Consider the following 13,891-nt stretch of genomic DNA (forward strand, 5'->3'; position numbering starts at 1 on the left):
ATTCTTCTAGCTGTGGCTAAATGGTTTTTGTCTCTGTCCCTAGAGCCCCCGTTACTTTCTCAGTGAAATAAACTGATGTTCAGTGTTACACAGACCAATCTGAACTCATAGGAAAAAGCAAGATGCAGAACAATGTTTTATATGCTATCATATAAAAAAATATTCTCACAAAAAAAATTTTGAACCCCAAGATTAATGGAATTGTTAAATACAGATAAGCTCCTTCACACACACAATGAGATGGCATTCTTGGGTATCCTGTGTCCTCTTTGGTCACTCATCTCCAGTACATCTGTTTGCAGCTTCATGTCTCTCCTTGGCATTTTCATGATACTCCCAAAAGACTAATTCTTCATATTAATCCCTTTCATGCAATGTCTGTTTCCGTGTCTGCCTACCACACTAGACCTTGATGCTGACTTATACCAATCCAGCATCCAGAACACTTCCTAAAGTGTAAAAATTAACTCTATACCAGGAAAATACTGAAAATGAATTTTAAAATACATAGGGGAAAAAAAGGCCCCTGACCGTGGCATTATATCTCCTTCATGCAACACCAGCTATATTGTACACTAAGACATGTCTCCCACTTAACCCTGAGAACACCTCAGCCCAAACATATATGGAAATTATTTTAAGATAAATATGAAGAATTTCCCTTACAATTTTTGAAATGGCCAATTTTATTTTTAACATACTGTTCTTGAGAAAAAATCTATAAAATGTTAAAAGTCTAGCTGTTGGGGTCAGATATATCTGGTACATGATCATAATCCTAATCAAAACAATAATTCTATTTCTGGGCACTTACTATGTTCCAAACCCTGTTGGAAACATTCAACATGCACCATAGATTTTACCTTACAAAATACTAGGAGGCAGGCGTACTTACTGTGCCTAATTGACAACTGAGGAAACAGGATTCCATTAATTTTCCAGAAACAGAGTCACTGAAAAACCGGAATTGAAACCCAGGAATTCTATTCCAGAGCCAAGCCTTAATAAAATGAGATACCTGAGGTTGTGAGACTTGCTATACTAAAAATATCTACTTTCTCATTTTTAGTCTTTGGACACATGTAGAATTATTCAGTACATAATATAACAAAGGTAATAGTTTTTAAATATCTGTTCCCAGAAATATTTCCTTTAGCTCCAACATTTTTAATGGCATGTTCAATAGATTTTTATGTATCTTCCATGATTTTTCCATTTTACTCTCAGTGGAGATGAAATCCTTTGTATTCCTTTGACAGCTATTCAGTCCTAAAAGGATAAATATTGTATAGACAATATTTATCATGAGAGTGGGGAAACAGCAAAGTGGAGGTAGATTATTTTTAAAAATAAGAATATTAGGTGATGGAGATTCTGGGATGGTGGCACTGGTGTCTGTATAGTTGTTCAATCTAACCAACTATACCAGAAGAGAATAATTAAATAGCAAAACAAATGTGTGAACAGCATTTACAAAAAATTTAGATTACAAGTTAGCCCTAATATCCCAAATTCAAGTAGACAACAAAACACAAACCTTTGTACCTCGATCAAAACCCACAGTACATTAGAAAATAAAACACAATGAAGTCAACATTTTAATTTTATTCATCAAAAATTCATTGTATAAGTGGCAACCCTGGAAAAGGGGAATCTCAACTCAGGGGCAAAGGCAGGCCAGCCCTTTTGAGGGAGAAGGGGCCCTGGAATCAAGGGCCAACAGCAGGTTAAGTGTTGGGTGGTGGAGCCTTGGGGAGAGGAAGTTTCAAAACTCAGGACCTTGGTTGCTGGCTCACAAAACTTGGAAACCTCACAGGTAACTGCGGGGCAGGCAGCCCATTTAGGACAGTGGGTGGATGCGGGTTCCTTTACTGGGTCTTATGAGGAGGGTCACAGCATAGGAGGTGTAGGTGGGGACGGTGTGCTCCCTATTTCAGCCTGCTCTCCTGGAGAGACAGGGCTCAGGGCATCAAGTGCTGGCAGCAAGGCACGCCTAATGCTATCAGGGCTAGGGGTGGAGATGGAGCCCAGACCACAAAACCCACGGGAGTACGAACAGGAGGTAAGGACAGAACACCCAGCAGAGGAGGGGCAGGGGTTCAGGCCAGGAGACCCAGGGGATGAGAAGAAGCCCTCACTATATCGCCTAGGGAAGAGAGAATAGAACGCGCCAAGAGAGGATGGTGAGGAACTCGCGTGGATGGCAGGACCAGGCTGGGAGGCAAAGCACAGGACCTCAGGATCAGGTGAATTTGAGCCGCTCCGGGAGACCAGCCTTCTTAAGGCGAACCCAGGGGGAGAAGGGCTCTGGGCGGCCAGCCCTGGCGGAGGAGGGAGGCTGCGAACTGCTGATCTTTGCTGGATAACATGGCTCCGGAGGACAGGGCCCAGCGTGGAGGCGTGGCTCCCGAGAACAGGGCCTGGACTGGCTGCGAGGCTGCTGCGGAGAGCAGGGCCTGGAGGGGAGGCGCGGAGGGCAAGGTTTGGCCCAGTAGCGCGGTAGTGGAGAACAAGGCCTCGACAGCATGCACCGTTGCAGCGAACAGGAGCTGGGTGGGAGGCAAGACTGCGCGGCGCGGCGGGGCGGCGGAGGGCCCGGCCAGGCCTAGTTGTGCGGTTACGAAGAGCAGGACCTGGTGGGGTGGTAGGACGGCTGCGGCGGCGTGCAGGGCCTCGTGCGGATGCACGGCTGCGAAGTGCAGGGCCCGACCGGGACGCCGGGCTCCGGAGAGCAGGGCCCGACCCGGACGCCGGGCTCCGGAGAGCAGGGCCCGACCCGGACGCCGGGCTCCGGAGAGCAGGGCCCGACCCGGACGCCGGGCTCCGGAGAGCAGGGCCCGACCCGGACGCCGGGCTCCGGAGAGCAGGGCCCGACCCGGACGCCGGGCTCCGGAGAGCAGGGCCCGGCGGAGCGGTGTAGCTTCCGTGGGCCGGGCGTGGCCCGGCTGCTTGCCTGCGGAGAGGGCGTGGCGGGGTGGTGTAGGTAGAAGGGGCTGGGCCTGGCGGAGCGGTGGAGCTTCGCAGGGCAGGGCCTGGCTGGGACGCGCGGCAGCTGAGGCGACGGCGGCGGCGGCGACGAACAGGGCCTCGTTCAGGTGCATGGCGGCGGCGGCGGCGAGCAGGGCCTGGCTCGGGTGCATGGCGGCGGCGGCGGCAAGCAGAGCCTGGCTCAGATTCACGGCTGAGATCATCAATGCCTGGCGGGGTGGCGCGGTCGTGGACGGCAGGGCCTGGCCTGGCCGCTTGACTGCGGAGGGCTGGGCCTGGTGCCCGGGCCTGACTTCGGAGGGCAGGGCCTGGCTGGGATGCGTGACCCGACGGAGAAGCCCGAGAACGGCGGCGGCCGCTGGGCTGAGAGCCCGGAGAAGATGGCGGCAAGGGCACGGGGCACGGAGCTGTAGGAAGCGCAGGAAACAGACAGCGCCGCTCTGGAGGCTTCTGAGCCTGGGCAGCCTCCTCGCGGCCGGGCTGCTTCCTCCCACGGCCCCTCCCCGGGCTCGCGGTCAGGGTCGGAGGCCCGCTGGCCTGGCCAACTCCCCTCACGGCTTGCACCATGGCGGCCACGCCGCCCGCGTGTGAGGCCTGGAGACCCAGCCCCGCCCCGGGCACCACACATCTCAGCTCGGGCACCACACATCTCAGCTTGGCGTGGGGACTGCGGCCGCCCTGGAGGTCAGCACGCTCCCTCTCCTGCACACAGCCCGTGGAGGGCAGCTCCGGGCCCTCGCCATTGACCGAAATGGCGCCGACGGCAGCCAGGGCGGAAGCAGAGGAACCTGCCGTACCGCTCTGTGGGGCGCCACCACCCGATGGGGAAAGGCCGCTCGAGACCGAGGGGACCACGGCACTGGGATCGGGGTTGCCGGCCCCACGGGCGTCGCCGGGGGCAGGGGCGACCTCGTTCTTCGGCCCTTCGGGCACCTCACCCTGCTCTTGCTTCTGCGCCTTCTGGTCGGACGACGGAGTGTCCATAACGCCAGATTCTCTCTCAGAGACGCGAGAGCGTGGCTACAGACGCCGTCTGGGTAGAGCTCAGGAAGAAGGAGTGAGGAGAATGGGCGTGTCCTGGTCGGATCTTCACCTCTGATTGGTCGGGTGGTTGTCACGTGACTCTCGTCTTAAAGGGAGCGAGCCAACCTGGCTCCGTCTGGCGCCAAACCAAACCGTGTGCTTCGCCATTCTAGGGGCCGCTGCTGCCCGGGCCACGATGTGAATTTCCGATCCATACTTGGACCCCCTAAGAGAGAGAGAGAGAGAGAGAGAGAGAGAGTGTGTGTGTGTGTGTGTGTGTGTGTGTGTGTGTGTGTGTGTTTCGAGGGCGTGGGCAGCGATGGTGTCTGTATAAACAGTTTGAGTCACCCCAAATCAGTTTAGTTTGTCAGCACCACTCTGTTGGTGAAACTTTCAAGCAGTGGCTTGAAAGAAATACCACACTGACCAAGAGGAGATACCGCTGAGCTGGGCATCCCTCCTGGAATCCCGTCAGGACGCAGGGCCCACGTGTGACTCCAGAAGAGACTGTCCCAGAACTCCTCTAGTGGGCTGTAGGGTTGGAGAACGGCGTGAAGGCAACAAAAGGGATGGGGCCCACACTGCCTGGGCTCGGGATGTTCAGCACTGCTGCCACGCACCCAGAGGCGGATTTAGAATTTTCCAGTAGGATGCTTCTCCTTGCCTTGCCCCCTGAACACAGAGTGGGGTTGCCTGGGATTAAGGATGATACTGTCCTTAAATATGCATCAACATTTGTATGGGCTGCATAGTAATCCACTGATGAATGTACATTCATTTGTGTGACCTACTCTCTAGTTTCTGTTAATACAAATATGCTGTGATGCACAGGCTTGAAGTCTAATATTTAGACCAGATTTTTAGTCATTATTACAGAAGGGCTGCCATTTCAGTACCCAAAACAGACAGCCAGCACCTAAATTCTGACACACCTGTAAGGCAAGTTACACATAGTTTATTTTATGAAATGGGATCACTTATCCATAGATATTGTTTGGTCACCTGCTTTTTTGGGTCCAGAAAACTCTCTCTCCATGTCAAGAAGTAAATTTCCACAAGGCCATTTTTAAGTACAAAATATTCCATTTATACCAGAAGCTTACATCTTCAAACATTCCAATATCAACCAACTTTTCACCCTCTATAACACATCACTGCGAAGCACATGCTTCTTACTAAAAATCGTTCATATCCTCAATTGTGTCCTTGCTATGGATAGACTCCCAGATGAAGAAATTCTTGGCACAGGCCATGCACATTTGTAACTCTTTGATTAAAATATTAGCAAGATGTTCTCCTGAAAGTCACCGTTATGACAATTTCAGCTGAATGGAATGGGAGGCTTACTGGACCGGAGGAGCAACTGGAGCGAAACACAACGCGGAGTAGAATGGAATGGCATCTGGAGTGTTAAATAATATGGAAGGGAAAATGGATTTGAAATGGAATGCAGAATGGGATGAAGTGGAGACTAACTGCAGTGGGAATTGGAATGAAATGGGGGATGGAATACAGACTTAAACAGGATATGGAATGGAAAATTGAACAGGATGGAAATTGAATAGAATATAATGGGAAAATGGAATGGAAAGGAGGATGGAAATAAATATCTGATGGCGTGTGGAATAAAAAAAATATATAAGTAACGTTACATGAGAAGAAGAATGGAGTGGAATATACAGTGAAGTAAAATATTAAAGAAAATGGGAGGAAACCGATGGAATAGAATTTGCAAGGTCATGAAATCAATGGACTATGAAATTTGCACTTTAGATTTAAAAGTACCAGGATGGAATAGCAACAAATGGAATGAAACTTGGAATGAAATACAGAATACAAAGTTATGAAGGGTGGAATAGACAATGAATATAAATAAAATGGAATGAAATATGGAAAGTGAAATACTGATGAAATAGAGGATGTGCTTAAATGAAGAGAATGTGTTCTCATCTACTGCTCCATAACTTAGTGTCATGGAACAATGACCATTTGATCATGCTCAGGCATCCTGTAGAGCTAGAATTCAGACAGGGCAGACGGCAGATGGCTCATCTCTGCTCTACGATGTCGTCTGAGGCCTCAGCTGGGAAAACGTGAATGTCTGTGAGATCATGAGTGAGGGACGGCAATCAGGACTCTTAGATTTTGGCCATAGTATCTGGGTGGATGGTGGTGCCACTTCCTGGAATTGGGAAGACTTACAGACTGGGGACACAGTGGGAATCCAGTGATTCTCAATTCCCGAAAAAAAAAAAAAATCTGCAAGAGTAGGGTTTTTTGTTTGTTTATTATTTGTCAGAGAGAGAGGGAGAGAGAGCACAAGCAGGGGGAGTGGCCAACAGAGGGAGAAGCAGACTCCCTGCTGAGCAAGGAGCCTGATGCAAGACTCAATCCCAGGACCCGGGGATCACGACCTGAGCCGAAGGCAGACGCTTAACTGACTGAGCCACCCAGGCGTCCCTGGGAGAGTAAGTTTTGTTTGCCTCATACTTTATATTCTAAATGTTCTCAACGAGCATAGATTACTCTTGCATTCAGAAAAATACAGATATTTGCATTATGGAAAGCAACTAATTTTTCGTGTTTAATTATGATTTAAGCTGTTGTAAGAAACCAGGCTCTCTCATATGTTACCGGGTTGGGGTTCTACATTCAGAGCACCCTGCCAGATGGAAATTTGACAAGACATATATAAACATGAAATCTATTTGATGTTACAATTCCTCTTCTAGGCATTGATTCTGAAGAAATATACATATATATATTTTTTTTAATGTTTTATTTATTCATGAGAGTCAGAGAGAGAGAAAGAGAGAGAGAGGCAGTGGCAGAGGGAGAAGCAGGCTCCCCACAGAGCAGGGAGCTCAATGCGGGACTCGATCCCAGGACCCTGGGATCGTGACCTGAGCCAAAGGCAGAGGCTTAACCATCTGAGCCACCCAGGCGCCCCAGAAATATACATATATTAAACCACAGTGTTATTTGATCGGAAGTGATTATTTTGGTGTCATTTGTTTAAAAAAAAAAATTGAAACCACCGAAATTTCTGGCAGGATACTGGATGGTCCACAGAATAAACTTATGTAGAGTTTATGGGATGTTTCTGAAGAACTTTTAATGCTATTGGAAAATGGCTATGTTACACAAATAAAAATTATATACTGAATATATGTATACTATCTATACATATACCTAGAATTCGATGTATATATTAAAATCTCATTTACTATCTATCTGTACATATACCTAGAATTCGGTGTACATTAAAATCTCATTTACTAATCTATCTACCTATCTATCTATCTATACATATACCTAGAATTCGGTGTATATTAAAATCTCATTTACTATCTATCTATCTATCTATCTATCTATCTATCTATCTATCTATCTATCTATACATATACCTAGAATTCGATGTATATTAAAATCTCATTTACTATCTATCTATCTATACATATACCTAGAATTCGGTGTATATTAAAATCTCATTTATTATGGAGTAATGGTGCTCATCCAGCAGCATGGTGCCTGCTCCAGGGGGCACTTGACAATGTTGGGAGACATTTTTGTTTGTGACAACTTGGGGAAAGGGGAGATGCTACTGCCATCCAGTGGATCAAAACTAGGGATGCTGCTTAAAAAATCCCTGAATGCACAAGCTAGCCTCTTACAACAATTATCTGGTCCAAATGTCAGTAGTGTCCAGGTTGACAAACCCTGTGGTGGGGTATTTAGATAATTTGGAAAAGTTTAAAACAAAATTTAAATCACAGTCAATCCTGTCAGTGATCAGTAAATATTGTTCAAAGTTTGGTATGTGTAGGTGTTAAATTTTCTGTGATAACTTTGTATTTTATAATCACCAGAAGGGTATGTATGAAGTAGACTACTTCATCTTAATTGTTCCTTCACAATACACAAAACGGTTTTCAAATATTAACCATATTAATCTTTGCTTAAGAAATGATGTACCTTAAGAACTGTAATTTCAGCTCATTTATGGGGAGGAACATTCCACCAGTATCAATCCATCATCATCAATCTCCTGATTTTTACCTTTCTGATCAAAGGTTTCATTTCCAAGTATTTACATGTTTGGTTAAAATAAAGAGAAACCGTGGCCCACAATGCAACGTATCTGATTATACCGGACAGTGTGGTTGACTAACCAGGTCATAGTAATCTCATTACCCTTCCAGTGACTGGTTTAGGAATGGGCATTCTCCCGTCGATACTCCCCCATATCAATGAGATGCACGTCTGCTTGGAGTCTTTGGGATAAGTTTTCTCAGCGCTTAAAGAAATAAAAGAGACACAACAGATGGTTTACATTAAAAATCTCAAAAAGTATATGTATCTGATATTATAATTAATAAATGATTTAGCATGGTTGCTGGATACATGGTCAATTTTACAAAATACAATTGGATTTCTATATACTGGCATTAGAATTATAAGGAGAAAAAAATTTTAAATGCCATCTATTACAGCATCAGAAGAGAACAAACACCTAGGAACAAATCTAACAAAGGAGTCCCAAGACCTCTGCCCACAGATAGCACTTCCGAGAGAAATTAAAGACAGCCTACATAAATCAGACATATGTCATGTTTATGTATTGGAAGACAACAGTATGAAAGTGAATGGAAGAGAGAATTCTTGTGAAACTGATCTATGGATTCAATGCATTCCCAATCAAATTCCCAGCAGTTTGTTTTTTTTTTTCTTTTGAAAACGGGAATTGTCAAGCTGCTTCTAAATTATATACGGGTAACAAAGATCCAAGAACAGCCAAAGCCATCTAAAACAAAAACCAAGACTTTTCAGGACTTTCACAGCCAGATAGCAAGACCAGCTCTGACGCCATAATTAAGATAGTGTGGTATGAGCACAAGAAAAGACAAACGGCCAAAAGACACAAAGAGAAGGGTCCACGAATAGACTCGCACAAGCACAGTCACCACATTTACAACAATTGTGCCACTTAGAGTGCTCTGGGGAAAGGATGGTCTTTTAAATAAGTGAAGCTAGACTAACTGGATATCCATCCACTTGGGGAAAAAAATAACTTTGGCCCCTAACTTATGCCGTACACAAAAATTAATTCCAGAAGTTAAAGCTTATTGAAAATAACGTTATGAACAAATATTTATGACCTTGGGATTGGCAAAGAGAGTGGGAACAGCGCACAGAAAGCACTAATGAGAAAGGGAAACAACATTGGTAATTTGGACTTCATCTAAATAAGGACTCCCGTTCATCAAAAGACACATTTAGAGAGTGAAAAGATAAACCTTGGAATGGGGGAAAGGTTTTGCAACATGTATATTTCATGGACATCTCACGTACAGGATATAATACCTCCTAAAATCAAGAAGGAAAAAAAAAGACAATGCAATGAAAAACTGGCACAATATTTGAACAGGACCTTCACAAAACAGGACATCCAACTAACTAACCGATGAGCAAACAAAAAGCTACTCAACCCCAGTCACCAGGGATATGTACATTAAAATCCCAGTGAGCTGGGGCGCCTGGGTGGCACAGTCTGTTAAGCCTCGGACTCTTGGTTTTGGCTCAGGTCGAGATCTCAGGGTTGTGAGATCGAGCCCCAAGCACTGGGCTCCGTGCTCAGCACAGGGTCTGCTTAAGACTCTCTCTCTCTCCCCTCCCTCTCCCTCTGCCCCTCCCCCCTCTTCGCACGTGCTCTCTAAATAAGTAAATAAATAATAAATAAATAGATGAACAATCTTAAAAAAAAATAATAAAATCCCTGACGAAACATCTATCGGAATAGCCAAGACAACTAACAATATCAAGATTAGGTGAGGATATGGAGGAACTCTCTAATGCTGGTGCAAGTGTAAGTTGGTACCACCTCTTTGGAAAACTGGCACTATCTATCAAAGCTGAACATGTACATCCTCTATAACCCAGGAATGCCATCTGTGTTAATGATCTATTCCTGCATAACAAAGTACCATAAATTCAACTACTTAAAAACAATGTCTGTTTATTAGCTCACAGTTCTGTAGGTCAGAAGTCCATGTGTGACATGCCTTTGTTCTCTGCTCAGTGTATCACAGGGTGAAATCAAGTGTTGGGCAGACTGTGTTTCTTTGTGGAGGCTCTGAGGAGAAGTCCACTGCCAAGCTCATTTGGGTTATTGGCAGAATTCAGTCCTACTCTCAGCTCCTACAGGCTGCCCGCAGTTCCCTGCCACATGGACCCCTCCAGACACCCTCTCATGCTTGAGTCTCTCAGGAGGGGCCCCCCCTTTTAAGGGCTCACCTGATTAAGGCTGGCCCACCCAGGATGACCTCCTTATTTGAAGGTCTACTAACTTGGGACCTTAATACAGCTGCAAAATCTCTTTTCCCACGTAATGTAACATAATCATCACAGGAGTGATATCTGACCATATTCATGGGCTCCTCTTACACTGAACCGGAGGGGACCGTACAAGGTTGAGGGTCACTTGGAGTCCTCCTAGAGTTTTGCCTACCGCAGTATGCCCTCTGGCCCCCAGTGATCCAGCGATCCAGTCTGTCCCACATACAAAGTTCATTCACTCCATCCCACAGTCTCCCAAATTTCTCATGGTATTATGGCAACAGCTCAAGTCCAAGAGCTCATCAAAACTGCACAGCTCAAAGTCCAGAATCTCATCATCCTAGTCATCCAAATCAGGCATGGGTGAGGTTTCCTGGGTATAATCCATGCAGTACAACTCCTGGGGCACAATCCCTCTCCAGCTGAGGACTGGTGACACTAAAGTGACAGACAAGCTATCTTCCCCAACACACAACACACAATGGGCATGAGATAACAGCTAGAACACTCCGGTTTGAAAAGAGGGGCGGGGACAGGAAGGCAGAAAGGAGTTAGAGTCCCAAAGCAGTTTGGAAATCCAGCTGGGAGAACAACAGCCAGAATTCTTTGATAAAGTTTCAAAGCCTAGAATAATCCTTGGTTTTTAAATTCCAGATCGGCACTAACACTCTGCTCAAGGCAATCTAGGTTTTTCTATTATGCTATCCAAATTCCGCTACCTCCAACCTCTCCCTTAGCCATATAGCCAAGTTTGTCATTTATATTTTCTTCTTTCCACATAACCGCAGGCAACAATCTTGTTAAACTTTCTGCCACTACGTAGCAGGCATCCCCCTTCTTCCAGTTTCCATAACGTGTCCCTTGCTTCCTTCTGAGCCCTCACCAGCGATGTCCTTAAAGTTCAGATTTCTACTAACAGTCTGCCCGAGGCAATCAGGGCTTTTCCTAAGGCCACTTAGGCTTTCTCTAGCGTGCACCTCAAATTTCCTCCAGCCCTCGCCCACTACCCAGTGCCAAAGCCAGGCCTACATCTTTAGCTGTTTGCAGTGGCGGCACCCCACATTCAGGTACCAAAATCTGTATTAGCTTCCTATTGGTGTGGAATAAATGACCACGCTCCTGACAGCCTAAAACAATCCCCATTTATTAGCTCACAGTTGTGCAGGTCAGAAGTCTGTGCCCAGTGTGACTGGCTTCCCTGCTCCGGATCTCACAGGGTGAGAGGGCAGTGGACTTGCTGTGCCCCTTTCTGGAGGCTTTCGGGAAGAGTCCCTTCCAAACACATCCATGTTGTTGGCCGAATTCAGTTCCAGGCTGCTGGAGGACTGAGGCCCCTTTCTCTCACTGGCTGTCAGCCAGGGACAGCACTCCTCTCCTAGAGGCTGCCTTCAGTTCCTCACCATGTGGCCCCCTGAACACGCTCTCTCGTGCCTCAAATCTCTCTTTCGGAAGGGGGCCTAGGCCCTTGCAAGTGTTCCCCTGATTAGGTCTGGCCCACCCCGAACAATCTCCCTAGCTTAAGGTCAACTGCTCTGTGGCCTTAATTACATCTGCAAAATCCTTTTTGCTATATAATTTCACATCATCATGGGAGTGCTATCTCATCATGTCCACAGGGTCCATCCACACCCAATGGGAGGAGATTGTGCAAAGACAAGGGTCACTGGGCATCATCATGGAATTCTGGCTACCACACAATCCATGTATATAATCAAACAGAAGTGCAAACATGTTCTCCAAAACACATGAATAAAAACGTTCACGGCATCATTATCGATGATAGTCAGGAACTGGAAACAATCCGAACATCTATCAACAGCTGAGTGAATACAGTGTGGTATACTCATAGTAGAGAATACCATACAGACATGAAACAGGCAAATACCCCTGCGTGCAACAACATGGGCAGGTCTCAATATCAGAACATTGAGCAAAAGGCAGCAGGCATAAAAAGGCGCATGACTGATAATTCTATTTGTAGAGAGTTTAAAAACAGCCCCAAAAACCCTTAGGGTGACATAGGTCAGAAGAGTGGTTAACTGTCAGGTGTAATCATTAGAGAAGGACACAGTTTAGGCTTCTGGGGCACCAGTAATGTCGTATATCTTGATCTCGGTGGTGGTTACACGCATGTGTTCACTTTGTGAAATGTCATCAAATTGCTGTCATTTATGACTGGTGTTCTCTCCTCTTTGTATGTTATACTTCAATAAAAAGGAAATCTACCAAAAATAGCGGGGAAAAACACATATAAAATGCAAAGTGGGGTGCCTGGGTGGCTCAGTCGTTAAGCGTCTGCCTTTGGCTCAGGTCATGATCCCGGGGTCCTGGGATTGAGCCCCGCGTCGGGCTCCCTGCTCAGCGGGAAGCCTGCTTCTCCCTCTCCCACTCCCCCTGCTTGTGTTCCCTCTCTCGCTGTGTCTCTCTCTCTCTCTGTGTGTCAAATAAATAAATAAAATCTTTTAAAAAAAAAATGCAAAGTATCTGGGCGCCCGGGTGGCTCAGTCGGTTAAGCGTCTGTCTGCCTTGGGCTCAGGTCATGATCCCAGGGTCCTGGGATCCAGTCCCACATCGGGCTCCCTGCTCCATGGGGAGCCTGCTTCTCCCTCTCCCACTCCCCCTGCTTGTGTTCCTTCTCTCTCTCTGGCAAGTAAATAAATAAAATCCTTTTTTTAAAGAATGCAAAAAGAACTGACAGAAACACACTTCAGAATCAAAATCCCTTACTGTAAGTCTGAAATCTCAAAGGCTATGAAAACCAGCGTTATTTTTCCTGTCTCATATGCACGTAAAACATGACCCGAACTGACAGGAGGCTGTTTTTAGTCTTTATTTATCCTTCTCAGCATGAATATTTGTGTTTCTCTGTGGAAATGTTGTTCTATTAGATTCAGCAGTGCTATTCCAGACCATGCTTATGGCTCTTATGGAAAGTATGGTATATGAATTCTGCAACATCTGGTCCCAAGGGTTTCAGATAAGGGATTGTGGATGGGTAGTAGTAAAGGGTTTTAATGCAATTTTTTCAGCTGAAGGCAAGAACTAAGAAGGACCACAGACTGTTTGTCAGACATGGACTGAATTTCTTGAATTTCTTCCCCAGCATTTCAAATGATATGTTTTCTCCTCCTTGGCCCTATTGATAAAATGGATTATTAAAATACTAAAATATTTCTCAGTATTACAATATCCTCTCCTAACATGAAAAACTACCAGGATGTGGTAGATTTTCTATATATCGTTAAACACTACAGACTCCAAATTGATGGATAAAACATTAAACCTATGCTCCTAAGTGGGATAGATCCATATTTCTGTGTGTGAGGGCACATGTGGGAGTGTGCACATGGGCTTCTGCATTGTGCGTGCATGTGGACCTGTGGGCTTGTGTCCACGTACCGTCTTTTCCGGGTCTGGGAATCAGGGTTTAGGCTATCTTTATTAAATAAACTTGGAAGATTTCCATCTTGGTTTCTAGCTTCTAAATCAATTTAATAAGGCTTAGGAATTTGTGATTTCTGAAAAGAACTGGATGATGGTATTC

General features: G+C 45.9%; 1 protein-coding gene across 3 annotated transcripts in view; it reads right to left on the bottom strand.

Annotated features, from left to right (window-relative positions):
• Positions 1-1,579: 1,579 nt before the first annotated feature.
• Positions 1,580-13,891, bottom strand: part of LOC123855933 (EZH inhibitory protein-like) — an 80,989-nt gene continuing 68,677 nt past the window's right edge. For all 3 annotated transcript variants that reach the window (XM_064574072.1, XM_064574070.1, XM_064574073.1), the window contains 2 exons: positions 8,184-8,308; positions 1,580-4,237 (listed from right to left, as the gene is read on the bottom strand). In XM_064574072.1, the coding sequence (XP_064430142.1) occupies positions 1,891-3,972 (2,082 nt within the window). In that variant the 5' untranslated portion in view covers positions 3,973-4,237; positions 8,184-8,308 and the 3' untranslated portion in view covers positions 1,580-1,890. The remainder of the gene's footprint in view (positions 4,238-8,183; positions 8,309-13,891) is intronic.

Source organism: Mirounga angustirostris, unplaced genomic scaffold (genome assembly GCF_029215605.1).
Source record: "Mirounga angustirostris isolate CCGP_5_RB_7025 unplaced genomic scaffold, mMirAng1.0.hap1 SCAF_11, whole genome shotgun sequence".
Taxonomy (NCBI): domain Eukaryota; kingdom Metazoa; phylum Chordata; class Mammalia; order Carnivora; family Phocidae; genus Mirounga; species Mirounga angustirostris.